Source organism: Centroberyx affinis, unplaced genomic scaffold (assembly GCF_046629955.1).
Source record: "Centroberyx affinis isolate AG114_WGS23_722 - 3 ecotype Tasmania unplaced genomic scaffold, CSIRO-AGI_Caff_v1 ptg000287l_1, whole genome shotgun sequence".
NCBI classification, from domain to species: Eukaryota; Metazoa; Chordata; class Actinopteri; order Beryciformes; family Berycidae; genus Centroberyx; species Centroberyx affinis.
In genome coordinates, this window is record NW_027278966.1 from 240203 (window position 1) to 267532 (window position 27330).

At 43.6% G+C, this 27330-nt stretch overlaps 1 protein-coding gene across 1 annotated transcript in view; it reads left to right on the plus strand.

Annotated features, from left to right (window-relative positions):
• Nucleotides 1-206: 206 nt before the first annotated feature.
• The window catches only part of LOC139640421 (bone morphogenetic protein receptor type-2-like), a 30779-nt gene continuing 3655 nt past the window's right edge, over nt 207-27330 (plus strand). The window contains exons 1-11 of the mRNA XM_071514620.1: nt 207-1046; nt 11550-11735; nt 12962-13141; nt 16050-16157; nt 16436-16527; nt 20701-20931; nt 23249-23363; nt 24797-24957; nt 25529-25676; nt 26198-26334; nt 27071-27243. Of these exons, the coding sequence (XP_071370721.1) occupies nt 956-1046; nt 11550-11735; nt 12962-13141; nt 16050-16157; nt 16436-16527; nt 20701-20931; nt 23249-23363; nt 24797-24957; nt 25529-25676; nt 26198-26334; nt 27071-27243 (1622 nt within the window). The 5' untranslated portion in view covers nt 207-955. The remainder of the gene's footprint in view (nt 1047-11549; nt 11736-12961; nt 13142-16049; nt 16158-16435; nt 16528-20700; nt 20932-23248; nt 23364-24796; nt 24958-25528; nt 25677-26197; nt 26335-27070; nt 27244-27330) is intronic.

Consider the following 27330-nt stretch of genomic DNA (forward strand, 5'->3'; position numbering starts at 1 on the left):
CTACATCCACAGTCTGCGGCACGGAGGCGCTGTAGTACCCCACTGTGTCGGACTGTCCTCCACCCCCAATAGCAACCCACAGCAACCTGATACCGGAGACGAGCGGTCCAGACAAGCCTGCAAACGAGGCGTTCCCAGCCGCCCTGCCTGTCTGTCTGTCTGCCCAGCGGAGCTCCACACGGTCAATGCCAAACGCAACCGCCCCGGGGAACAGCGGAGGAAGAGACGTCAATCCCCTCGACCCGTCGTCTGCCAATACGGGAATAATAACCTCCATTTATCGCAACGTGAACGAGCTCACGGGATACGTCGTTGACTAGTAAATTATTTTTGCCCACAACGAAGACCGTGAATGAGACGGGACACGGAGAACTAACTAGCTATTAGGCTAACGTCGGTTGGCTTCGATAGCGGTTAGCTTACAATCTAGCCAGCTAACTGGCTAACATTTATATATCCAATTGCTATCATTATTGTCGAAGAAGTGGGTGTTTTTGTAAAGTGTATGCGTGAGAACGGACTGTATCTAGTCGAATGAGTTGTCCATGGGATATTTTTGCGATATTCTCTCTTTCTCCAAGTTTTCTAATCCCAGACAGTCGCCCTAGGTAGCTAGCATGTTAGCTAGCAGATATGGACGTTGTTCGCTGGCTAACGTTAGTTGTAGATGGCAGCTCCGCCAAACAAGTTAGCTACTTGGTTAAGCTGTCTGGTCTGTGCTGGAGTCGATAGCAGGAGTACTTTATTGGCAGTTGGTTATCAAATCAGGACAATCAATCCCAACACAGCAGCGCTCCCTTTTCACGTCCATTCTCAATGTGTTGTTCCGTGCTTGAGATAGCAGTTCAAGTTATTGAGCTGACGTGAGAAACGGGGAGAAAACAAAGTGGTAGCTACAAGACAAGAGGACCGTAAAACAAGACTTGGAGGAGCTCCAACAACGAGACCAAAGTCGATGTACAGTGTCATGGCTGTGAGCCGAATCACGATGCTAACATTTGCTAAATTTGGTCTTTGCGTGATGATTCTCCTGACTCCTGTGGCTGGTAAGTGGCATGTTCGTGTATGATGATTTTGCAAAGAGTAGAAATGTGCTACGCATAAATATTTGATCCTTTCCTTCGCTTTGGTGTCTGCATTTCGTCCACATACCGGGTTTGGTGCAGATGTTATGTTGTTGCTTTGGTAATGAAAGATAGCCTCTACCCAGGTCATTTTTGACTCGGATAATTCCAATGTTTTGTTGATTTTGTTTATTAATTATGTTCATGTTATGCTGCTAACCATTCATACGGCCAGACAGGCAAAATCAGGCAGCCTCATTCCCCAGCAGTGTCATAAAAGTACAAGACTAATCATGCAAGACTGGTCTAATCAGCTCTCTTCATCTTGCATATCAAAATATCCTCCCTTTTGTTTGTGTGTGTGTGTGTGTGTGTGTGTGTGTGTGGCGTGCCTGTGTCTCTGGCTGTCTATCCCTTATCATTTTGTTTTATCTTGTTCTCTGTCTGGCTCATCTCTGGACTCTTCTCTGGATCAACTCATTATAGTTAGGTACATTTTTCACGGATATGTCTTTATTTGCCAGAGTGTCCAGTGCACCTTTCGCTGCTTTTAATCATTCTGTGTACAAAGGCCTGGAAAAACACTGCCAACATACCGCAGTCCTTGTCAGCCAAGTTGTGCCCCCTGTTCTAGACTTTGGGCTGAAGCCAGGCTTCTGTGAAACCTTGAGCATGATAAGATAACTGGGCTGCACAGCAGTACAGAGAGATGGTGGTGCAGCAGATGGGGAAAAAATAAGTGGAATGCGTGGGAAGACAAGAAAATCATTTTACAAGATAGGTAATTTAGGTGATAGAAATTTGACATGGTGCTTAGGCAGTGTGCTGGAATGGAAAATGGGTGGTCTTGTGTAGCCCAACCATCAGGTGATATAGCCCAGTGTGTGGGCGGGAATGTGTGTATAAACACCCTCTTAATAATGCACTATCATTTCTCTGAGTGTGTGTTGTTGTTGTCAAGACTCCTCCATTCATGGACAGGGTATTATCAGAAACCCAGAATAATAATTGTTGTAGATGGAAATATGTGAGTGTAAAGCATAATTTGAATTCACAGTGTGACCATGTTCATTACCCAAAACTGGTAGTGCTTAGGGACTATATCCCCATTTGCATTTACATTTGCATTTTCAGAACTTTGCAGACAAATGATAGTCAGAATAAGCTTAAATTTCCAGATCACCAACATTACAAGTAGGCTAACTGACAGTAAGGACTGTCAGAGTTGCAGCACCCAGACAGTATTCCTGGGACCCTATGATCATGAAGTGAGTGATACATAAGGAACTGAGAGCTGATGAGAAAGTGTAGCTTTTTTTTTTTTTTCTTAAAAGCTGGAACATATCAGAGCAAGCAGATGAGGAAGATATGGGATGTGGGCTGTGATTCAGCGGGGAGAATTTCTGAGAAGAGATGAGTTGTCAGGTTGTGACGTAAGATAAGGAGTGAATCTGCTGACCTGTTGGAGTGGGAAGGTCATTCCCCTATTGATGACCCAGGAGGGAGAAGAGTCAAGGCTGGGTGAAGGGAGTCAAGTGCCTGGTAATGGCAGAGGGCAGAGCATGTTACAGGTAGGGCTAGACTGTGGCCTTGAGATATGGGGGATGCAGATCCCTCAGCAGCCTTGTATGCCCGCACCAGAGTTTTGTTTCCGCGCTCAGGCTTTCATTACCCTGAAAAATATGACAGGGAATAGAAAGTTCTCCAAGTCAGAGCCAGTTCTTTTAGATTGTAAGAGCATCCTTCACACAAACCATCACGCACACAGCACACATCAGTGATGTGTGCCTCAGGCCCAGCCAGCAGCACATTTTCACCATTATATTTTCTCAGTCTCATGTTAACATCTCTCCCTCTTGCTCTCTCGCATCAGCTATCTTCTCCCCCACCAATTATTTTCTTTGTTTGTTTTACTTTTTTCCAAGTGTCTGTATGCATTGCAATTTCTATCACAAACCTCAATATTCAGCAAAAACTACAACCCTAATTTGGCAATTGTGCAGCCCTTTTACACACCGCACAGACTGAAAGATTGCTCATCATGACAAATTATTGCCTTGATAAGCTCACCTTTATGAGACATGACATGCAAATTAGTATTCCTCTAGAGGGTTTTAATAACTGCACTGACTGGCAGAGGGAATGACATATTCACCCAGTAATCAGAACAAGGATAATTAAGAGATACTTACGTGCATACATGTCATGTAAACAGTCAATAACTCCAAATTGTCACACTGTGCAAAATTAATTAGCTAGCAGTCAGACTTTGTTGGCATAATGACTGGAAAGAGACAGGAGACGAGCTGCTGTCTCTGTGCTCCTGTTTTGTTCATGAATCTAAAGCAGAGATATTCCCTTGCCTTCTCTTATGACGATGCCGGTAATGATGATGTGAGGAAGCAGAGGGGCTAATAGGCTACGGGAACATGTTAGTAATCTTTCTGACCCAACACCATTCCTTTTGCTCTCTCTCTCTTTATTTCTCTCTCTCACCCACTCGGCTCCAACCACATTAGTGCCTTCCCTGATCCCCCTGTCCTGACTCCCTTATTACCTGCATTAATTTCTCTTTTTAATCTTCCCTCATTTCCCTCCAACTGCCATGTATTTAACCTGTTGGCTGCTGAGCTTGTGCCGTCCTTCCGCTCTGTGGCCCCGCTGACTAATCGACGTGTGGGTGTGTGCCTGCTGCTCGAAAATCTGGAGTAGAAACCGTTCCAAACACGGCACGAGCCCGTAGACGCTACCTGCGGCGCGGCCACAGGTGTTCTCAAATACAGAGATTAGAATCGGGTGGACAGTCATTCTTTATCCCAAATTCCTCTCAAGTTTTGTGTAAATAAACTCCTGCCTGGTATCTTTCTTGTAACACACAGTCCAACTCATAACATACGCCACAACCCACATTCGGACAGTAGCCTGTTTGAACTGTTGTCCCAGGTAAGCTGGAGGTTTTCTGGGCAAAGAGGATTAGAGGAGAAGTATTATACTATAGAATAAAAAGGCCTGCTCATTTGCTCCGCTTGTCCAAAGCCTGAAGCTGTGTCTCGTGGGCCCCATACTGTGGCGGTGACAGGCCCTCTGTTCCCCAACCAAGCCCTCTCCCTCCAACCTCTCTGGGCCACAGGGGACTGTTGAAGCTGTCAGCTCCGCAGTCACGTCACTAGCTCAACAGAACAGAGCCACAGAATTGGTAGAGTCAGTTGAGCAAAGTTATTGGCTCCTACAGACTCCTGTTGAATGGCTGCGAGTTATTTGCCACACAGGCTAGCCCAGATTGGCCCCTAATGATTTGGTGAGCCAGGTACAGATTGCAGTCACGCTTGGGATATAATCAGTGGTTTTATCAACAATGATGTTAGAAGAAGAAGAATCAGAATCATTATAATCGGCAAGTACAATAAATGTGCAAGAATTTGTCTTGGTAACATTGCTGCCGATACATTTATCGTCCATAATATATCTTGCACTGTCTCTCTGTGCTGTGTGAGAGCTTGTACCATGCAGCGACATATTAGCAACTCAGTAAATTGGCAAAAGTATACCACTAGATGATACCTAGATAATATATCATCTTTCAGTAATAATAATAATTACAATAAACATTTCACAATAGTGTTACAAAGACCCTACAGATGATAAAAGCCAATAAGAGACTGTAGGTTCAGGTTCAAACCCATGTGTCTGCAAGTATCCTCCTGCTGAAGTGTCCTTGAGCAAGACATTGAATCCCCACCAGCTCCTGGGACGCTGTTCTGTAGCTGAGCCTGACCTCAGACCTCTCAGTGGAGGTGGGCAGGCAATTAGATAATTTTCCTAAAAGGATAAATAAATTAGCACGTTATTATTGTTTTTTTGTTGGTGGTGTATTGGGTTAAAAGATCTAAGATGTAGCTAGGGCCTAGCCGTCAAGGTAGTCTGTAAAATCTTCAATTAATTCTGAAACTGACAGGAAACCAGTGTAGAGAAGCAAAAATAGAGGAAATATGATGATTTGCATTTATTCCTTGTCAGTACCCTCGCAGCAGAATTCTGCACAATTAAGAGTGGTACCACGGCTTGGCAATTAAGACAGGAAAACAGGGAAGTACTAGTTGAGGCCGGAGGATTTGAAAGCACTGCACTCAGTTTGATTCCATAATGTCTTGCACTCAGTCCACGTGATGATTTTGTGAGAAGAGATGACACTGACTGCAGCTAGAAACACACCATGGAACACTGGAATGGGGGGGAAAAGCCATTTGCTCTCTAATACAGCTAGCCTTGTACTCTATTAGATAAAAAAAATCAATGGCTATCTCACTTAGTACCTTTGTCTTAGTTCTGAGCAGAGGTAAAAGCAAAGCAGGATACAATATAACAGCCTTCAGTAGACCTTCTGGTTTGGCAAAAAAGAGAAATTAGTGGATGTTTTAGAAAACAAAAGGTGCAGCCTTGAGAGGGTAACTGAGAGTGACAGCCTATGATTAACACGAAGCGTTCTCCTTGACTAGCAGAGACAATAGGTCTGGAGCGCGCAAAAATGCTGCTGAAAGTACGGTCGAGCCTTCTTGGCTAGAGGGTTTTAATATCCTTATGAGATAGAAGTTTAAAAAAAGAGAAGGGCATTTGGGAGCAACTGCAAGGCTGTTGGGTGATATTGGTCCATGCATTTGTATTTTCTCTTAGAGCTGTGATCTCACATCTGTGAATATTGCTGTATCTTCTTTGTTTTACTTACATTTTAAATTTTTTCATTTCCAGATCATCTTTCAATGATTTCAGCAGTAGCACCAATATTACAAGCAACCAACAGTGAGGAGTGCAAGTTTCACCTTGACATTCCTTCTGAGAGAAGTGCTAGAAAAAGTCAATATTAGTGCTTTTTAAAGAGAGGAGGTCTACGTTTTCTGTTTGGGACGCGACAACACCAATTAGCCCATGTTTTGTGTTTGCAGTATCAGTATTGTTTCCTTTTCATTAGACAGCGGACACTAATCTAATGGACACAAGGCCATGCAGCAAGAGTGAAAACACAAGCATACCAGACAAACACAGGTCTACAGCGGTGACAGTGGAGTTAGTGGTAGTGCAGGGGGAATCAGCCCAGTGTGTAGCCTGTAGAGCCTGTATGTACAGTAAGTTCACTTATTCAACAAGGAAACTGTTGCAAGACTAAAACCAAAACCAACCTAAAACCACCCGTATGCTTGTTCACAAATAATCTGAGAGTATGATCCCCATGGTGTGATAGCCAAACACCACATTGGTCACCCTGTCATCTTTGTTTTGATCACATATTTGGGAAAGTTAATGTGGAGGCGGGGGGGTCACTGGCATAAATGCATCGTGGTCAATGATGAAGGCCTCTAAGCTTTGAGAGCCTGGGTAGTATAAGCCTCAGGATTAGCATAACTGTACCAGACCCAGACAGACACAGACTGAGTGGTGGTGTGTGTATGTGTGTGTGTGTGTATGTATGTGTGTGTGTGGGGGGGGTCCCAGGGCAACAGATGGGACAGATTAAAGCCCCCCCCTTCCATTTCTTTAAACTCAACCAGGGGACTTGGAAAACTGGGGGTGTCAGCAAAATACCCCTGAATCCCATCCATCCCACCTCAGTAGCAAGCATACACCCAAACAGCAGCAGCATGTACAATTAGGGTTGTTTTGGTCACAGTCACTCAAGATGGCTTCCTTGGTTTTTTTTCCCCCTCCCACCCTCTCTTTCTCTCTCCCTAGTCTCAGATGTGAAGTCAGAAACAGTTGTGGAGATAGAACAGCCAACAGTCAGTGCAGTCAGTGACTTTTAATCAAGTCTCTCAGACTGCCGTGTCTTGCATCGCTCCCATGGGTTTTGGCAGGAGGAGAGGCAAAACGGGCAGGAGAGAGCCAGATTAGGTCGCTGTTGTTTTTTAGCAGTGAGGCTGAGGCAAGGGGGTAGTCTGAGGGGGTGGAGGGGCTGGGGTGTGGGCTGCGGGGGGGGGGGGGGGGGGCTGCGCTGCGCTGCGCTGAAGGCCAATTGGGAGGGTGGGGGGTGTTCGGAGGGGGAGAGAGATTAGCAAATAACTGGGCCATGGGTAAACACTCAGCGGTGCCCGCCATCATCCAATGAACAGGCTTGGAGAGGAGAACTACTCTGGGAGTCTTTTGATATGACTACCCTCTCTCTCTCTCCTTCTCTCTCTCCTCTCTCTCTCTCTCTCTCTCTCTCTCTCTCTCTCTCTCTCTCTCTCTCTCATCTGCCTCGCTCCACTGGCCCTGCCTGCACACTCTGACCCACAATCCAATACTGCAGTGGGAGCCAAGATCACACAGCAAGCTCCACAGAGCAGAACCAGGGACAGAGCCTGCCATGGCCAATCAGAGATAAACACAGGGATTGGCATCCAACCAGAAACAGCCCTAAGAAATACAGAATTCAGTTAAAGAACCAACCAGAGCCAAGTACAGTGGTAGACAAACCAATGAAAGCTTACTACCAGGTTGCTCTCGTGGCTCAGTCTACAAATGCACAAACCTTGTAACCTAAGCCTGGTTGTGACTACTTGGATTTTAGTTCCATCCCAAGCAATATGCTGTCTAGGCTTTCTATTCACGTCACTGTGTTTTTGAGCTGCAGTTGTCAGAAAAACCAATAAAAAGCTTTAGGTGGATTGCCCATTCTCCTTCTGAATAGAGGGAAAAGGAATAAAAGAACTAACTGTGTGACTACTCCATGCTCTCCATGTATTGTGTGCTTGCTTGTATGTGCAACCACGCTGCACCATGAAGCTATTAAATGTACCACATGTCAGTCAGTGTGTCATAATGTTATTTCAGTCAGGCAGCCAGTCACGGGTTGAGGTGGTTAGGGGGGTAAAGGGTTAGGGAATTGTGGGCACGTTCCTGGCACTGTAGTCCGCCTTGGGTGACATGAGACATAGTGGAAGATAGGGGTTGGAATCGCCATACGATATTATCAGGATACTTGATACTTACTACACACTTAGTATTGTATTATATGATAGTATATGTTATTATTGCTTTGTTGTTATATTTTAATGCAGCAAAACTGAAATGTTAAAATCAATCGCACTTTTGAGTGAAAACCTCATATCAATTTCTAGATTAAATTCAAGATTTTAGCCTTTTAAATACTGTTTGAATGTTATTTTTTTTGTTCTCAAGAGCACTGGTTGACAGAACATCATTATGTGGTTTTTCATTTCATAGCCTTGAATTGTAGTAAAAATATTAATAATTAATGTCAGTATATCTATCCAGTTTTAGGGAAAAGAATGGAGATATTATGCCGTATAGATTTTTTTCCCTCCCTCCCCTAATGTACAAGGTCGGTCTGTCTGACTGTCCATGGGTGTTGGCAGTGGCTTTGCACTTCCTTCTATTGTTCCTTCATGTTCTTCCTCCTTTTTACTGTGGCTATTTTTGGCCTCATACCTTTTAAAAGTGTCTCTTAAACTCATTGTCAAATGATTGTGTCAAAAGAAATGGCAATAATTAAGGGAAAATTCCACCCTCAGATACTCTTACACTGTTATACATCATCAGTCTGATGTTCAAGGCATTCCAGGAGTTTTTTTGTGAGGAAGTTTCGTAATTTACCGTTGTATCCACTTTCCTTTAACCTGCCTTGTCTACTTCTACCTACTTCAGTGAGTGATTTTCTCGTCTGTGATGGATTTTTCCCTGTATGACTGTTGAACATCAGTGCAAAATTGTGAGTCTAGAAAGAAGCCCTTGTTCCTTGATTCTGAGGGACTGACACCAAAACCTGATGTTTAGCCTACTCTTAATGTTTTAGATTGCTGAAAATTGTTTTCCTATTAAACTCTATTGTAGCTGTGGTGGAAATATCAATGTGACATCATGTTGTCTACATTCGGCCAGTTATGCACAGAAATAAGAAAAATAGGCTACATACAAACAACAGAATAGATCCAGGAATGCAATGTACATTGTTAGTAGCTGTTTTTTAACAGTTTTAGTGTGGATGTTTTCCTTTAAGCTTAATATCAGCTGTCAGATTGCAATAGATCAGAGCAAATCCCCCCTCTGTGGGCAATAGAAAAGTGGTAAAATATGAATGTCTGCTCATTAAGTCCCCCCAATAATGTTATAATTGAAGTTCTGTTTTAATTGTTACGCTGGTTTTCATTTTAGGGAATATCATGGTTCCAGGAGATAAATAATTTTTCACATAGACTTGATATTCACACTTTACAGAATGAGAGAAGGGGAGAGTAAAGAGAGCTGGAAGGCTTTGGGCTGAAGTGCAAACAACACTATTTTTGACTGCTTTTTTGTATGTGTGTGTGTGTGTGTTCATTTGCTCAGTACATATTTATATCTATTTCGTGTTTGGTATAGGCCTTTTTTTTTTTTAAATACCTTTCAGTTTAGTATGAAACCGTATAAAGGTCACATTATTACAAAATATAACTTTGTCCATACATACACACATTGATAGCAGATATGGCATATGATAAATATGTATGCCATATACCATTTGGTGTTCGCTGTAATCCAAAGCTCCTTACTGTGCTGTGAGTACATGCACGCTGAGAATTGGTGGTTCCAGTGGGAATCAAACCCCTAACCCTGGCAGTGTTCGTGCCATCCTCAGCTCATTTAGCTACACAGGACCACACTTTATATTCAGTTTGTGCATCAAACTGAAATTCCTCCAGATACTTAACCTTTGATTTGAACTCTTTTCCCACTCTGCATGTATGCAGTATCCCCCTGCAGGCGAACGCGGTAGCACAAACAGTAGGCAGTGAAGGCCCACAGGTTCAGGGCAGCCAAGGCCCACAGTAGGCCAGGGTTGATAGCTTTATCTGTGGGTGGGAGGAGAGGAGGAAAGTTGGCGCCGTGCCCAGCAGAGCAACCACTCCATCGCGTCACCCTCTGCCCACACAGGCTAGCTTGACCTTGGGCAGGGCACAGCCACCCTCCTCCCCATACCCAACCCAACACACACACTGACGCACACACACACACACACACACACCACCCACCACCACCCCTTCCCAGATGGAGGAAGGGGAGGAGTTGGGAGGAAGGGAAACAAACTGGCACATCATGTTTCCCTTATTGGAGATTACCCACAACGCAGGCTATGTACACAAACACAAATTCTGCCATTGGCTCACGCTATTTCTCCTTGGCATCTCTCTCACTGTCCCAGACGTTTACTCCAATACACACTGCAATACACAAGCGCTCTCTCAAGCAAACAAACTCTCTGACTCCCTCTTTGTTCATTTCACAACTACATTAGCTCTTGCACTCATTGGCTATTCTGGCTTTCTCTTTACACAAACACACACTGCATATCTTAACTGTTAATTTGACACCACATAACGTTCATCTATACTTTCTGGTGTTAGATTCAAACCATAACCAACTCAATCCAAAATAGAAAACGGCTTTGGACCTAGGTCATAATTAGATTGAATTAATAGAGCATTTTGGCAAGGGGTTTCCTTGACACATTTGGCAAGGTGCATGGTGTCAACGCTGTGACATCTGGCTCTTGAGATTTGTTTGAACATTCCTCCTCCATTCCTGAACAATTTTATGACATGTCTTCTCATCTTTCTTCCATCTCTACTGTGTCTTCATGGTACACTTTCAGATAAAGAAGAGGAGAGATTGAAAAATGTTTTTTAAAAAAGCAATCCAAAAAAAAAAAATTCTTATCAGGGAAAAATGTATTTTTGATTTATATTAGGATTTTTTTTTAGCCCTAACACCCCCTCTGTGTGTGTGTGTGTGTGTGTGTGTGTGTGTGTGTGTGTGTGTGTGTGTGTGTGTGTGTGTGTGTGTGTGTGTGTGTGTGTGTGTGTGTGTGTGTGTGTGTGTGTGTGTGTGTGTGTGTGTGTGTGTGTGTGTGTGTCCAGCTAAGGCTGAAATAGCTATTTCTATTGATCTTTGAGTTGTGAGAGCTTGCAGTCTTTGCAGGCTGACTGCATGGCAGATATTGTTTTTTTCGACCATGGGCCCTCCTTGTATAGACAGACATATCAGTATCATTGTCTCTTTCTGGCAGCAGAGACTTATGTACCAGACCAGAGGTGTGTGTGCGTGTGCATGTGTGTCAGTATTGAACAGTATTGGTTGATGTGCATGTGACTTGGACAGTGCCATTTATTTTTCAGCTAAAATGTGCTGGGATTTTTTTTGTCATTTAAAATGTGCATATTTAATGTGTTAGTATGGTGTGGAAAGAGAGACAATGCTAGCTGCAGAGATGAAATGAAAAAAATGTAATTACATGAATTAATGAAGCTGTAACTGTTCTACCTCTATCCCTCTTTCCTTAATGCACATACTCACACACAAACACACAAGCTCTGGCCTCATGTTAAAATTTTGATGTGCCTGCCTCTTGCTATCATACATACTGTTGCACTGCAAAGCCCCACCCTGTTTTGCTAGAAACATTTTATGAATAAATTTGACTTGACTCTCCTCCCACCCCTCGTTCTCTCTCTACAGCGGCGCAGGGCGAGGAGAGGGAATGTGCCTTCACGGACCAGCAGCAGCAGTGGGAGGTGGAGCGAGTGGCAGGGGGCGAAGGCCGGGTCTCCCCGGAGAACACCACCATCCGCTGTGCCAAGGGGAGCCACTGCTTCGGCCTGTGGGAGAAAAGCCCACCGGGTGATGTGCGCCTGGTCAAGCAAGGTACAGGGGGAGGGAGGCTGTCTCTAGGGCTGCACAGTTACTCGTCTACAGGTCTTCTTTGCTCCTAATTATACAAATAATACACATCAGCAAACATCTTTTAAATCTTCAGAATATATTTAAATTTCACGTGTCACATACTGTGAGTCCATCTTTATGAACTTGAGAGTTGTAAAACGTCTTTGGTCAAATTAAGTAAAAAAAAGAAACAGTGGGTGACTGTGACCCGAAGGGGAGCTCAACACTAGAAGGTAGGGCTGGGCGATAATTCAATATTATCTTTTATCGTCTTTCAGTGGAATCATATTGTGATGATATGAAGATATTTTAATATCGTGACACACATTTCTGCTGTCTAAATTGATGATAAGCAAATTTTACTTAAAAACTCTCATAAAATGAGGTATGGTAGGAATATTATTGGAATATTTCTGTTTTGTTTGACATCACACCTAACATTACGATTTGGTTCAATGAGATGAACATTAGTTTGATTATTTAACGTGATTTTGCATACATGAACCATATTGTGATATATATTGATATCGAGAAAAATCCTTATGATTATCATGATATTGATTTCAACCATATCGTCCAGCCCTACTAGAAGGGGTGAGGATTGAGCCTTTAAATATGCACAGTTAATGATGTATAATCACATATAATGATTTTTGTTTCCACAATTAATGATGATAGGAAATTGGCATTTCAGCAATAGTGAAATGTTTCTTTCACTTAGAATAACAGCTGTAGTTGAAAACTGTCATGATGTTAAGACCATAAAAAGTGCAGTAAAATCATTTTGTTCCTTATATCATTGAGACTAATAATTATGATCATATCTAGGAAAATAGTAAAGACCATCAGTGACCATAATCATGCATCCATAGCAGTCACTGTTGCTAGTTTCTGTCCTAACTGAATTAAAATAAAGGCACACAAAATGGCTGTTGTTCAGTGACATGTTGTGACGTTCAGTGAAAGCAGAGAATAGGATGCAAACAGGGGAACATACAAAGCAGTTGAAGGCATATACACATACTATAGGTTTATATGCAAGACACACACACATGTAGAGGTGCTCTTGAGTGTTCGAGCACACACAGTAGCTGCACTAGCTGTCAATACCAGTCTCCCTCACTGACTTTGTCTCTCTTCCTCCCTCCCTTTCTCTTCCTCCCCCACTTTTCTTCTGTCATCTCTCTCTCTGTCCATCCACCCGTCAGGTTGCTGGACTCACCTGGGCGACCACCAGGGCTGCCGTGACGATCGTTGCGTGGTGACCAACCTGCCTCCACAAATCCAGAATGGGACGTACCACTTCTGCTGCTGCGGCAGTGACATGTGTAACGTCAACTTCACCGAGGACTTCCCCCCGCCGAGCCCCACCACCGCCCAGCCACTCTGTAAGGACACACACACACACACACCATACTGTGTACACGTAGTCACACTAAATGTAAATGTCATGTCCAATACAAGTGCATTTGGTAATAATTTACACTCACACACAGAGTCGGACAGTATACACACATACGTAAACAGTCATACTGTATAGACACACATGGACACAAAGTCACAATATGTACCGTGTGTATATATCACACTTGCAGTTAGGCTGTATATACACACACATTCAGTCAAGCTATTTGCACACATGTCTAACTTTGCCCACATGCTCAACAGTATTCTCTTAAAAAATGCTTGTAGTACAGCCAGAGTTTGCAAGTGTGTTTCAAAGCAGGCACTGTTTTTTTGCCAGATAAACTGACCCTGAAGACCATTTTCAGCTTTTATGGGACAATTTCTACCCTTGTTCAAAAAGAGATGTTACAGACTGTAACATTTCTGTCAGAATAACAACCCACTTTTGTTTTTTTTCTACACCTGCACTCGCAGATTCAGGGACATTGTCTTTTTGTAAAACATTGGCATCTGTTTTCTCTTCTTTTCTGACTATGACTCTGTTTTCCCGTGGTCTTGATACTTTTTGCCACAGATATGTTCTTTCAAAATAATTAGTTGAACAGAGGATGGGGGGGGGGGAATGAAAGAAAAATAAGGCATAACTATAAACAAGGAAGAAAACAAATGCAGGCCCACACAGTTCTGAGACACAAAGCTCTTAACAGCAAAGGATGAAAGAGGATGATTGATACCATCAGAGCTATCATACCCACACCAACTTGTAGCTACTTTCTCCCTCTCCTCATTCTCCTCCTCCTCTTCGTCATTCATCCACGCTACCCGATGGCCGTCCATTATGAGCCTTGACAACACTGAATTGCAGAAATAAATTGGTTTGCGTTTACCCACAGATAACCTTGGAGCACCACATCTTCAGTCTCCCCGCTGAGAGCGAGTGTGGATTGTTTCCGCAAAAGAGCCACAAAAGTGGGTGATATAGAATCCCATGTTTGTATCAGAGCACCTTTTGTTTTCTTTTTCTTTAAGTTCTTTGTGAGGTCTTAGTTGAGTCCTAAACCAAGCAAACAGACGTATTGTTAAGGTTTTTTTTCTCTCTCAAGATTCAGCAGTGAATGAAAGTAACGTACCGCGAGTGGGTGGGGGGGTTGGGGGCTGAGGTGGAGGGGGTGAGTGGCGGCTCATCATCTCTCCTGCCCACGCACACACACACACACACACACACACACACAGACGCACACAGACATAAACACACACTCTCCTCCAACCATGTTGTCTCTCTGCATTCCATGGATTACAAGGCGTCTGGTCTTTCTGTCTGTCTGTGGGTGCGCCGGTGAGCGCTTGAATAAAGAGACAGATGATGAGATAAAGAAAGGAGAAAGTTGGGAAAAATAACAGTTTGGCATAAGAAGGGCGTTGCCTTTTAGCGTTTTAAGTCTGAATCCTATTTCTGTTTTGGGTGGATCGTAGATTTCTGTCATTGCTTGGTTGTTCAATTCGGCTGTAATCAAAACTAGGAAATGGTTTGAGTCAGTTGGCTGCTTGAGTGATCTGAAGCCAGGAAACATGGATGATGACGTCTAGATTGTGCCAAATTGTCCGTGTGTGTGTGTGTGTGTATTTGGGCGTGTCTATGTCAGTGTGCGTGTGTCTGCGTAGATTTGTGTTTGTGTCAGATTGCTTCCTGTGCAGCCTTCTTCTTGATTATGAACTCACTGACCTTGACTGCTGAGAGGGGCCTTGTTAACCCCATGTGTGAGTGTGTGTGGATGTGTATATGTGTGCGTGTGAGAGTGTGTGTGCGTGCATGCTCATGCTAGTATGTCAGTCAAGGCTGCCCTCAGGCTCTCTAAGCCATCAATTATTAATAAAGCTAGTGTCTCACGGCAGCACCAGTGTGTTGACTGATGTAACGAATGCGGGAGAGCGAGTGTGTTTCTATGCAGCAGCTTTGGGTTTTTCTTCTCTGCGTTTCTGCATGTGGTGGTATATGAGAGCAGGGCAAGTGCTGGTATGTCTAATCTGTGTGTGTGTGTGTGTGTGTGTGTGTTGGCCCATAGTCTCCAGAGTACCCCTTATTGCTGATTCAAAGTTTCATTAATCACAACTACCTGACAGCTGAAACTACAACCACCTCAGCTAACTGCTTCTGCCTGGTTCCGCCGTAACCAAATTTATCTGACCAGCTCTCCCCGGTTAATAACCCGTCACTCGCTCTTCCCTTCCTATAGGCCGCACTGCTTTCACAGCAGGATGAGATGGATTTGCATATTGTCTCATAATTTCTCTCTCTCCCCATTCACTTCCCCCACCTCAAATTACACTGCCACATTTACCCCCCTTTTCTCTCCTCTCTCTCTGTCGCTCTCTTCCTCTCTCCCTCCACTGCTTTCCAGTCTGTTGACCATGCTTCATGCTTGTTTGACTCAATTGATTTTTTTGTTTTTTTTTGTTTATGCGCTTCACCTCACCTGACCCACATGCCTGATCGTCCGCAAACACACGTGCATGCCCGGGACATTCAAATTGCATGTGGTCGCCTGGGTGTGCGTGTGTGAGAGAGTATGTTTGTGTGTGTGTGTGTTGGTCAGCGTGATTTGCAATTATTGACCTGCTCTTCGGGAAGCTAAACTAATAAACAACTTACAGCGCACACACACTCACCAGTTCATTTAAAATCTTGCAGCGAAACAATGTGTTGCTTTTGTATATACCTGTGTAAACTGCACTGCCTCTCTCTCTCTCTGGCTTCTGTACCCGACTTCTTTGTTGTTACTACTCACAAATGAAAGGCTGATGTACAATTTTACCCATTCGGCACTCCTACATATAGGTAGCAGTTGGATTTGAACTTTTGTGTTTGATCTGTCCTCTACCCCTTTTTAGACAATCGCCCGCTGCACTATGAAGAGACGGTAATTATCGCCCTGGCAACCGTCTCCGTGTTGGCCGTGGTTGCTGTAGCAGCCTTCTTTGGTTACCGCATGATGCACGGTGAGTTACCATGGCTCCGCACTCGATGAGCAAGAGCAGAGGACGTTTATTATTATAACTCTCCATAATGATAGAAAGGCCTTTTTAAATGTTTTTGTGGAATAACAATTAATTCTAAATGCCATAAATGGAAGCAGAACCGCTCTTATGTAGGTGTGTGTTAAATGTTGGAACCTCATCCAGAAACAGTGTACCTACATGTTCTGCATTCTCTTACCTGGGTGGGAACTTTGTGTGTGTGTGTGTGTGTGTGTGTGTGTGTGTGTGTATATTAATAGGAGATGGTAAACAGGGCCTCCACAACCTGAACATGATGGAGGCTGCTGGCTCTGAGAGCTCTCTGGACCTGGACAACCTCAAACTGCTAGAGGTCAGTGCCCACCTCTCTCTCTCTGTCCCTTTGTCTCTCTCTCTGTCCCTTTGTCTGTCTCTGTGTCTACCCTTGGTCCAACCTTTTTTTTTAAAATTAGAAATCTAATATACCCAAAATGTTTTATTTTTGGTCCCAAGCAAAAACTGTAATTTTGTGCTAAACTGTCATCTGTTCATCAATTTAATCAGGTTTTTTCATAATGTAGCAGTGTAACATTGTAGTTACACTGGTGTCACTAACCATATGAAGTTTGCTTAATGCAGAGGGTGGACATTCAAATAATATGGCTTACTTTAAAGGATAAGGCTGGTGTTTTTAATGCATTGCTTACCGTCAACAAATCCTATGAAAATAACAAAATCAGCAATGATTTTGTTTTGCCAACAAGTCTCGTCCATGTAGCCGAGGCCCAATGCAGCCATGTCCCAGCAGCCATAGAACTCCATTGTATTAAAAAAACGATTAAAAACACGTCAAAGAACCACACTGTTGCTCTGGGCAGCATATTTCATCATCACAATGCACCAGGCCAGCTGACTTTTTCCTCAAACAACTTAATAAGCCGGCTGTAAAGACGTTTCCGATCTCAAGAAAGTAGTTCCGTAGCACCGAAAATAGTCCCCGGCATAATGAAGAATTTGTTCCCATTTGAATTTGATTTGGTGATAACTACAACAGCCTGACTTTTAGTGGTAACAGTTAGCAATTTTTAAAATTGAAACTATGTCTTTGTGAGCTGGATTTCAAGGTTTTTAGCTTACAGTTGGAGCCAATGACTTCCGGGTTGAAGGCTAAAAACGGTACATGGGAAGTCAGAAAGTAACGGGAGTAGGGCAAACGCATTGTTGATTTTGTTATTTACATAGCATTTGTTGACGGTAAGCAGTGCACTAAAAAACACCAGCCTTATCCTTTAATATATAAGAGAGACTCTATAGAAGCCTACTGATGTGTTAGGCCGGGTATTTGTCGAATAAGTCAACTCCTCTGAACAGCTCGGTTCAATAAATCTTTAATACCCAAAGACCTGGGGATTTATACACACCTGTTCTTAGAAGAAGAGATTTTGATAAAAAACGTATAGCTTTGGTTCAGTCGTATAGTGTTATTATCAAATACTGGCTTTAGAATCTCTATGCGCATGGGGTGGGATCTGAGAGACACAGAGAGAGAGAGAGAGAATGAAAGAGAAAGGAGAGACCAAAGGCATAGAGGCAAAAATACATCCAAAATACATCAAGGTTTACGGTTACATTTGTCGTTTCAATGTGACTTTTATCATTCGATCACACCAGGACGCATTAAGTGACAGGTCTGGATGCACCAAAATAGGATTTTGCTCACACTGACATGGGATCCACAAAACCAGATATGGAGGTGGTCAGGCTCACATTGTGATTGGAAGACTGGATGATATCCAGCCACAAAGCTAATACAAACAGTATGAAGGGATTCAGAGGAGAGCAGGAAAAAGTCATGCAGACACTAATTTAAATAAATACAGACACAGGAGACACATAACAGCCATTTTTCACACAAAGTGTGGACATACAGCAACGTGATCTCATAATATCTCATCTTTGAAATCACATTGAAATGACAAGTGTTACTGGCTTCATGATCCTCTCCTAATTTCAGATAGTTTTACTACAATCATTGTAAGTCTACAAAGGTTCCTTTATTTTAAAAATATGCCACCAAAACAAACGCATAGAGTAAATGCTTATTAACACTTGAGTCCAAAAATTGGTCTGCGGCAAGGGGATTTATCTGCATGACAGCAGCTGTAACAATTTTCAATGCAGTTAAAACTTTGCTAGTTTTAGTTTTTCTACCACTCAGTTGAATATTTCAGTTACCTCAAGTCTTATTTCCATGTCCAAGCCCACAATATGCAGATTTCTCCCGTTACAAGACACGCTCAAAATTCCAAAGCAATACAAGGCTATTTTTACACTGTTCACAGGCTGATTTGTCAGATGAAAGCTTTTCTGATTCTGTGGCATCTTAACAAACACAGCCAGACTTTACATGCATACGTTATTAAATGGGAGACATTAGCTGGCTGTATTTGATAGGCGATAGAGACAGTGCATAAAATAGTCCACACCCATCGTGGGGGAAACCGCTGCACCGCTTTCCATTCACCTTGTGTGACTGAATGTACATCATTGTCATTTTTCCCCAAATTAAACATGCCTAAAAGCTGTTGTGTGGTGGGCTCCACAGCCAACAAACTTGAAACCGTGAATTACAGCTTTTTTGGGCTCCTTAGTAAAACAAGGGAGCCGTTGAGAAGAAAAATGGGGATCTAGGCCGTAAGGAGAGAGGCGCTGACAGTGGTACATGGTAGAAGAGGGGGGAAACTTTGGGACCCCGAGAGTAAATACACTTATAATGTGGCCAGTATTTTGTCACTGGTAAGTAAGTTATCAGTAATTATCTAGTTATATTCTTGTAAGATAACCTGTATGTTAAAATGTGTTTAAAAGCTGCATGCTGTCCTAACATTAGGCTGCTACTAAGCTAACATTACTGAGCCAATTCCTCTCTATAAAACAGATGAGTTATATTCATGTGTGGGTCTCAGGATAGTTTGTGCTGTATTGACTGCCAGTCCAGGGTGCAAAAGTAATGAGAAATCTCACTGACTTGTTAGCTAACGTAAGATAGTTAACTTCGCAACAACTTTAACAACCAATGTCACGTCAGCGTCACTCAAACTTATAGTCTTTTTTTAAAGATTTATTTTAGGTATTTTATGCTTTATTGACAGAGAGATCGTGTGAGAGAGACAGGAAGGTATGGGAGAGAGGGGGGAGGACATGCAGCAAATGACTGCGGGCCGGATTCGAACCCGGGTCGCTGCGGGAAGGACTGAGCCTTATGTGGTACACGCTCTACTCAGGGTGCCCTCAATTTATTACCTAGTGCTAAATCTCAAAGTATTTCACTTCAGGTCACTGTGTGGGATAATTTATCCAGCTTTATTGGAGTAATGAAAAAAGACATTGATGGAGGCCAATTAAGTTCATTTTTTCAATGTACATTTCCCTCTCTGTTGGAGGCAGGGTGCCGAAATAATTCTTTGACAGACTTGTCTACTCAAAAACAGGAAAAACCTTGTCAGGTTGTCCATATCTGAAAAGATTTCCTCCCGATAGCCGCTTTTGCCGGTTTGTTAGCGATATTGTTTTCTCCCACGGTGAGCGTGGCTTTCGAAGTATGACGCGCTCCGCAGTGTCTCTATGGAGTACTCAAAAGTATGTAAAGGTATGATTCATAAGAGCAGGATGCTTGTGCTGTGCTTGACGAGAGAGACGGACGGCTCTTACAGTACATCCATATTGAACATAATGATAGAAATACAAAGATGCTGTGATTTTTTCCTTTCTCTTTTTTGACATCAATTTAGTTCATTTCAGGCTAGAACAAGTGATATCTTTTCAGGCAGGAGTTGAATTCAGACCACCGTCCTTGTGGCTTATCAAATGCAGACACGTTGTTTCACATCAGACTCATAGCGGAGGAGGAATGAGCCAGGGAGCCGCACTGTCAGACAAAACAAGAGTCCAGTGGATTTTGCTGTATATTTCTGAGATAAATGTTTAACACGACATGGAGGTGGAAATTACAAAATCGGCGTTGAACTGTTTTGCACAAATGCACAATTCATTTCTCGTTCACACGCAAATAATTTTAAAGACAGAATGCTGGCTCCTTAGAGGCCTGCTGAGCTCTGGCCCATTCTGCACTCTAATTGAATAGTGCAGTGACTTGTAACTGACTCCGGGCCATTGGGCCATCTTTATTGTTTAACCCTGCTGTTTGTCTGTCTGTCATTTTGATTTTATCTGTCTTCCTCCCGGTCTGCCTTGCTGTCTTTATTTCTGTTTGTCCCTCCATCTGCTTTTCGTTCTTTCTCAGTTTATCTGTTCCTGTCTTTCTGCCTCTTTCTTTCTGCCTTCGTACCTGTCTTTCAGTCTTATCGTATCTCTAGCACAACAAAATGATCATTTTATTCATTCATTTTATTCATTTTTTCCACAATTCTCATCATAAATTTCTCTCAGTAAGAGTACTAGCGGAAGGTGTAGGATGCAAAATCTAAATTTGTTTTGTTTTCTCCCCCCTCCAATTTCCAATCCCACCACCACCTCCTCCCCTCAGCTGATTGGCCGTGGCCGATACGGCGCAGTGTACTGTGGCGCGTTGGACGAGCGGCCCGTGGCTGTGAAGGTGTTCACCGCGGCCAACCGCCAGAACTTCCTCAACGAGTGCTCCATCTACCGGCTCCCGCTGCTGGAGCACGACAACATCGCCCGGTTCGTGGCCGCCGACGAGCGGACAGGCGCCGAGGGACGCACCGAGTACCTGCTGGTCATGGACTACTACCCACATGTGAGTACCCGGGGGAGGGGAAGGTCAGTATGTAGGGGCATGCGTGTGTGTTCAACGTTAGAAGGACTTGAATCTGTATTCTGAGGGGCAGACGGAGTAGAATCACTGGTACATGTAGTCGTTGAGGTCTTCTCCATCTCCGTTTTTCCCGCAGATGAATTAATATGCAGTGGGTGTGGGGAAAGAAGAAGCTGGCACTGACTGCTAACAGCTGCATCTAGGAACTCTTCAATATTAATGTCCATGTACCTAAAAACTGAATATGTTTGCTGTCCAAGCCTTCAGCCCCATAGAGACAGTGCATAAAATAGGCCACGCCCATCGTGGGGGAATCCGCTGCACCGCTTTCCATTCACCTTGTGTGACTGAATGTACATCATTGTCATTATTCCCCAAATTAAACATGACAGTGGTACAGTGGTAAGATAACCTGTATGTTAAAATGTGTTTAAAAGCTACCATGCTGTCCTAACATTAATCTGCTGCTAAGCTAACATTACTGAGCCAATTCCTCTCTATAAAACAGATTAGTTGTATTCATGTGTGGGTCTCAGGATAGTTTGCTCTGTGGGTGCAAAAGTAATGAGAAATCTCACTGAATTGTTAGCAAACATAATATAGTTAACAACAATCCACTTTAATAACCAATGTCACATCAGCGTCGCTCAAACTTATAGTCTGAAAAGCATAGCTGAATAATTTCACTTCATATAAAAAAATTGGAAATACAAAGTCAACTTATTATCTTACCTGGTGATTAAGTTAAGTAGTGGTAAATGTCTTAGTATTTCACTTCAGGCCACTGTGTGGGATCATTTATCCAGCTTTATTGAAAAAGGACATTGATGGAGGCCAATTAAGTTCATTTTTTCAGTGTACCTTCTCCTCTCTGTTGGAGGCAGTGTGCTGAAATAATTCTTTGACAGACTTGTCTACTCGAAAACAGGAAAAACCTTGTCAGGCTGTCCATATCTGTTAAGATTTCCTCCTGATCGCTGCTTTTGCCGGTTTGTTAGCGATATTGTTTTCCCTCACTGTGGGCGTGGCTTTCGAAGTATGACGCGCTCTGCAGTGTGTCCATAATTAGAGGTCAGCTGACCCCAGCCAGCCTATGAAAGGAGCCTATTATGCATCATGACGACCGCTGTAATACATGTTGCCATGGTAACATGGATCAAGCCAGGACAGGAGTCTGGGACACTTAATGCATTCGTATTCAAGCAAACAGTAACATAATTTATTTAAAACGAACAGACCTAATGTAATTTTCTTTAGTAGCGGATGCACGAATTGCCTTGTGATTGATTTTTGAAAGAAAAGATTGAGTGTGTGTGTGTGTGTGTGCGTTAAGGCCCGACCAATGCAAGATGATGAAGGCTGATAAAGTTAATTGAAGAAGGAAATTAATAATATCCGATGAGTCTTCTGATAAAGATTTTCTTGTGGTGTCAGTACTCCAGATAAGTCATTGCTCTATTCATATTCTTTAGGATAATTCTTTCTTTTTGTGATATGCTGCTGTTTATCCCCTAAGAGGAAATACTCCTCAGAGCACAAGGTCAACTACTCAACAACACTGCGGCATTTTGCTCAAGGGCACTTCAGTAGGGTGGATGCTCAGGGGGTTTTGGGAGGATTGATGGACTCCTTACTTGCTACACCCTGCTGCCTCAAACCTCTCATGTGCAGTGAAAGCTAAAACCTGCACAATAACCATTGTGCTGTATTTTTTTTAGTCCTGGCCAAATCAGAATTTTATTGATGGAACAAATGCCAAAGAGGATATGTCTGTGAAAGCCCAATAAATCAGCCTGACCCTAGAGAGTGTGTGTGTGTGTGTGTAAGAGAGAGAGCAAACAAAGTATGGTTTGGCTCTGATGCACCACTCATTTACTGATAGGTGACTTGTGTCTAAAGTGACAAACACCAACTCAGCTATTCTCATCCTTCCTCATATCTGTTCTCAGTTCTTAAACAGGATGCAGGTGATTGATTTTCTCACTATTCTCTCTCTGACTTCTCCCCTACTTTTCTCCCATCTCACATCCCAACCTCTCCCTTTCCTTTTCCTCCCCCTAATCTCTCCCATTTCCTCACCTCCTCTAACCCCCACCCTCTCCTCCTTTCTTCCATTTTACCTTCGATACTTCTATCGACTTCCTCTCCCTCTTAATCTGTTTTCCTCTCTGTGACACGTTCTATTATTTCTCCATCCCTCCCTCCCTCCTTCACCCTCCCCTTCTCTCCCTGTTACCTTTTTTTTTTTTTTTAAATCTCCTTTCCTACATCCTTTCCCCTCTTCCATTCTCCTCTTCAGGGTTCTCTGAGTCGCTACCTGAGCCTTCAGACCAATGACTGGGTCAGCAGCTGCCGGCTCGCTCACTCCGTCACCCGCGGCCTGGCCTACCTGCACACTGAGCTCTTCAAAGGAGGTAAGGGGGCACACACACACACACGCACACAGAGTTAATTACATAACTGCTCACAGTTCACTCAGTCTCAAGTTCCAAGGCTGCTGCTTCCATCGTTATTTACACACAAATAAACACACATACAGAGAATAGCAACAGAGTATTAGCAAAGTATGAGGTAGACTTTCAGCCCAATTAGTTATGATTATTATTTAGATGGGTCTTAGAGTGTGCGTGTGTGTGTATTACCACCTCTACCCCATTGCCTTGTGCGAGAGCCTTGTTAGACCCACGTGGGACTGCAGTGTGCAGGTCCTGTTTGGCTTGGAGCGCTTTGCATCCCTGCATTTGGATACACACACACACATACACACTGCATGCACTTCCAGCCAAGGGTATTTATAGACTGGCCGCAGGCTAGCCTCAGAGAGAGAGTGAAAAATGGAGAGCGGGACAAAGTAGGGGGAGGGCGGAGAAGTCAAGATAGGGATTCAAATGACAAGTGAATATCCCCGTGGCTCATGGAAATCATTCTAAGGGGGCAGAACTGACAAATGAACTGAACTCACTCTATCTGGTATCTCCACGTCACCGACCCTCAGCCTCAGCGGTTGTACTTGGCACTCCCCCCTTCCTCCTCATCAGCACAGATCCGCATCAAACAGCCAAACAGGCTGAGAAGTGAAGAGGGAACAAAGTGCACTTACAGTGGCTCAGATGCAGTGTTAAGACTCCATGGGGATGGAAGTTATTCTGTTTGTGCAAGCATGTGACAAATAGAAGTGGAGGGGGTTTGGGCTTGGAGAGGGAAGGAATGAAGGGAAGCTGAAGGGATCATCAGACCAGAGAGGATGGCACACAGAGAGAGATAGAACTAGAGGGAGAGGCAGAGAGACCTGGTGTTTGTCAGTTGTGCTTGTAGCTGCTAACAGCAGAATCCCTTGGGCTTTGGTACAGTCGTCATCCTCCCCCACTCTCCCAACACATCAATAGCAGGAGCCTCAAAGCTTGGATACTGTGGTAGCTGCTACAACTTCCTGTGCCCCTCTGCCTCAGTGCGCCCTCTGCTGGACACTTGGATATTGCACCCAGAGGCTACTGAGCGATATGGTCTTAATCCCATTGTTGTAGATTAGATTAGAGGATTTAACTGTCTGTTGACAGTACAGCTTGTTTTGAAGAACAATGAATAATGAGGGGAATCGAAAGCTATGTGAAGGGATTTGCTGGGTGTTATTATTCATTAACAAATAACTCAAATAACTAAATAAATACACTTGTTATCTGTGAAGTAAAGACTTGGCAAATTTTGCGACTGCTGCGCTATCGAGATGTAGCCTACGGTTTAATAAAAGATTAAACTAATTCCCTTCCTTTGTCTTGCCTCTTTTCTTCATCCTCTCTTTCCTCTCCTTTCTCTATTTCCCCCTCCTCCTCCTCCTCCCTCCGTCAAGACGTGTACAAGCCGGCGGTTTCCCACAGGGACCTGAACAGCCGGAACATTCTCGTCAAGGCTGATGGCACGTGTGTCATCATCGATTTCGGCCTGTCCATGAAGCTGACAGGGAACCGGCCGGCGCGACACGGAGAGGAGGAGAACGCCGCCATCAGTGAGGTGAGCGGGGAGGAATAAATGGAATCAAAATCAAAGCTGATGAAATGTTAATGAGTACATTGTAATGGAAAGACAATCAGAAGAATTCCTCACAGATTTTAAACTCCTGCAGAATTTACCAAAAGTCAACCCTTTTTTCATTTTTGGTACTTTCATTTTCTTGTATTTTTGCTTGTTAGCCACTGCAGAAGTGCCACTGTACAAGCAATAATAGAGTTTTAGCACAAAATCCATCCTTAGTGTGAAGGATATTTTGAAGCTGTTATAAAGAACCTTGTGGAAAGCTGTGAAACTCTTATCAGATGTGCTCGGCAGGGGAAAAAAGATAAAGTAGGACAATAAAGCTCACTGTGGAAATGTGCTGTCGAAATTATTTTACTCCAAGTCTTTATCTCCTCTACATCTTTGCTTTATTCCATCTCTGCCTTCGCCCTGTCTTTTCTCATCTGTCTTTTCTCTCTTCTTTTCTTCCTCTCCTCTCTTCCTGCCTCACCCCTCATCACATACCTTTTCTCCATCTCTCCACCCTCACTCCCCCACCCCCCCTGCTCATTCCTCACCCATCTACTAGGTGGGGACAATCCGCTACATGGCTCCAGAGGTGCTGGAGGGGGCGGTGAACCTGAGGGACTGTGAGTCGGCCCTGAAGCAGGTGGACATGTACGCCCTGGGCCTGGTCTACTGGGAGACCTTCATGAGATGCACCGACCTTTTCCCTGGTGAGAGAGACACAAGGACACGTACTCAGATGCAGACACACCTGAACACGGGGAAGCGGGTATACTGCGATACCAGCTTCCTCTGTATACAGTCTGTGTTGAGTGATGCTGTGTAGCTCTGTGGGTAGAGCAATGATTGAAACATTACAGTCCAGTGTATCCCGCTAATATGACGAATTGGTAGGACAATAGCAATTTGGAGAGTTTTTTCAGAGGGTGTCTTGGAAAAATAACTCTATGAAGTTCAAAAGGGAGAGGAAAATTAACTCAGGTCAAAACTATGTCCAGACTCTTATGGGGTTTTTTTTCTCTCTCTTCTTTTTTTTTTTTTTTTTTAGAATTTCTGTTTTTCTAGATGTATAATTCCCTTTCTTTCTGAATGAAATAATGTGGCTTCCTGGACCACATTGCTGAAAATAGGGCTTTGCAGATTCAGTATATTCACATTTGATGTGTGTTTGTGCTACATGAAAGATTACATGAAACACTTCCTGCCTCTCTCCCTCCTTGCCTGCCTCCAGGAGAGTCGGTGCCAGAGTACCAGATGGCGTTCCAGGCGGAAGCAGGGAACCACCCGACGTTTGAGGACATGCAGGTCCTGGTATCCAGAGAGAAGCAACGGCCCAAGTTCCCCGAGGCCTGGAAAGAGAACAGCTTGGTATGTGTGTGTGTGTGTGTGTGTGTGTGTGTCCATCGTGTGTGGGTTGAGTCTGATGTGTGAGATGGTGTTACAGTAGTGGGCTTGGTCGAATCCAGAATCGATGTTGTAATACTGTAATATTCATTCTTACACACCGCCAGCAACTTGAGAAACCGGTCACTGAAACTCCTTAAATTTTCTATAAACTGAGAGACATCCTAGGTTCCTGCACAGCACTGGAAAAAGATCAATTATTTTCATAATTTCCAGGTCTTGAAAAGTTTTGGAATTTGACAGAAATCTGGAAAAGTTTAGAAAAATAGTGTTCAGAGCCAATACACACATTTATCACACATTTTATGTAGTTTTGGACCCACCCTAATTTAACACAATTGCCTCTTTGACAGTCACATTTCCACTATAAGCATACATCATGTTAAACATCAACCAAAATCTTTAAATCCAGTTAACAAAGCAGGAAAAAGTCTGGAATTTTGAAATGTAAAATGTATTCAACATAGGTCGCTGTTAACCAGTCGCCACGTTTCTTGTTTGGTGCAAAAATATGGCTGCAGCTGAACTTTTGGCATTGACATTACCTGATGTATTAGCGTTGTTATATGTCACGCCTAACGCTGCAGCACAACTGGCACTGCAGCTAGCAGTTGGCTAGCTGAAATGGGGCATTGGATAGTAGCACAGTGATGTGGTTGCTAGCAGTGTGAACAGCAGAGTAAGACTGTGTCCCTGCCAGGCGGTGCGTTCCCTGAAAGAGACAATGGAGGACTGCTGGGACCAGGACGCCGAGGCCCGTCTCACAGCCCAGTGCGCCGAGGAGCGACTGGCAGAGCTACTCCTCATATGGGACCGCTCCAAGTCGGTCAGCCCCACGCTCAACCCCATGTCCACCACACTGCACAACGAGAGGTAGGCACACATACACACATCTGCCAATACAGTACCTAATTCAGTGAGCACCCCTTTCGAACAACATTGGTATTATGTTTGTTTGAC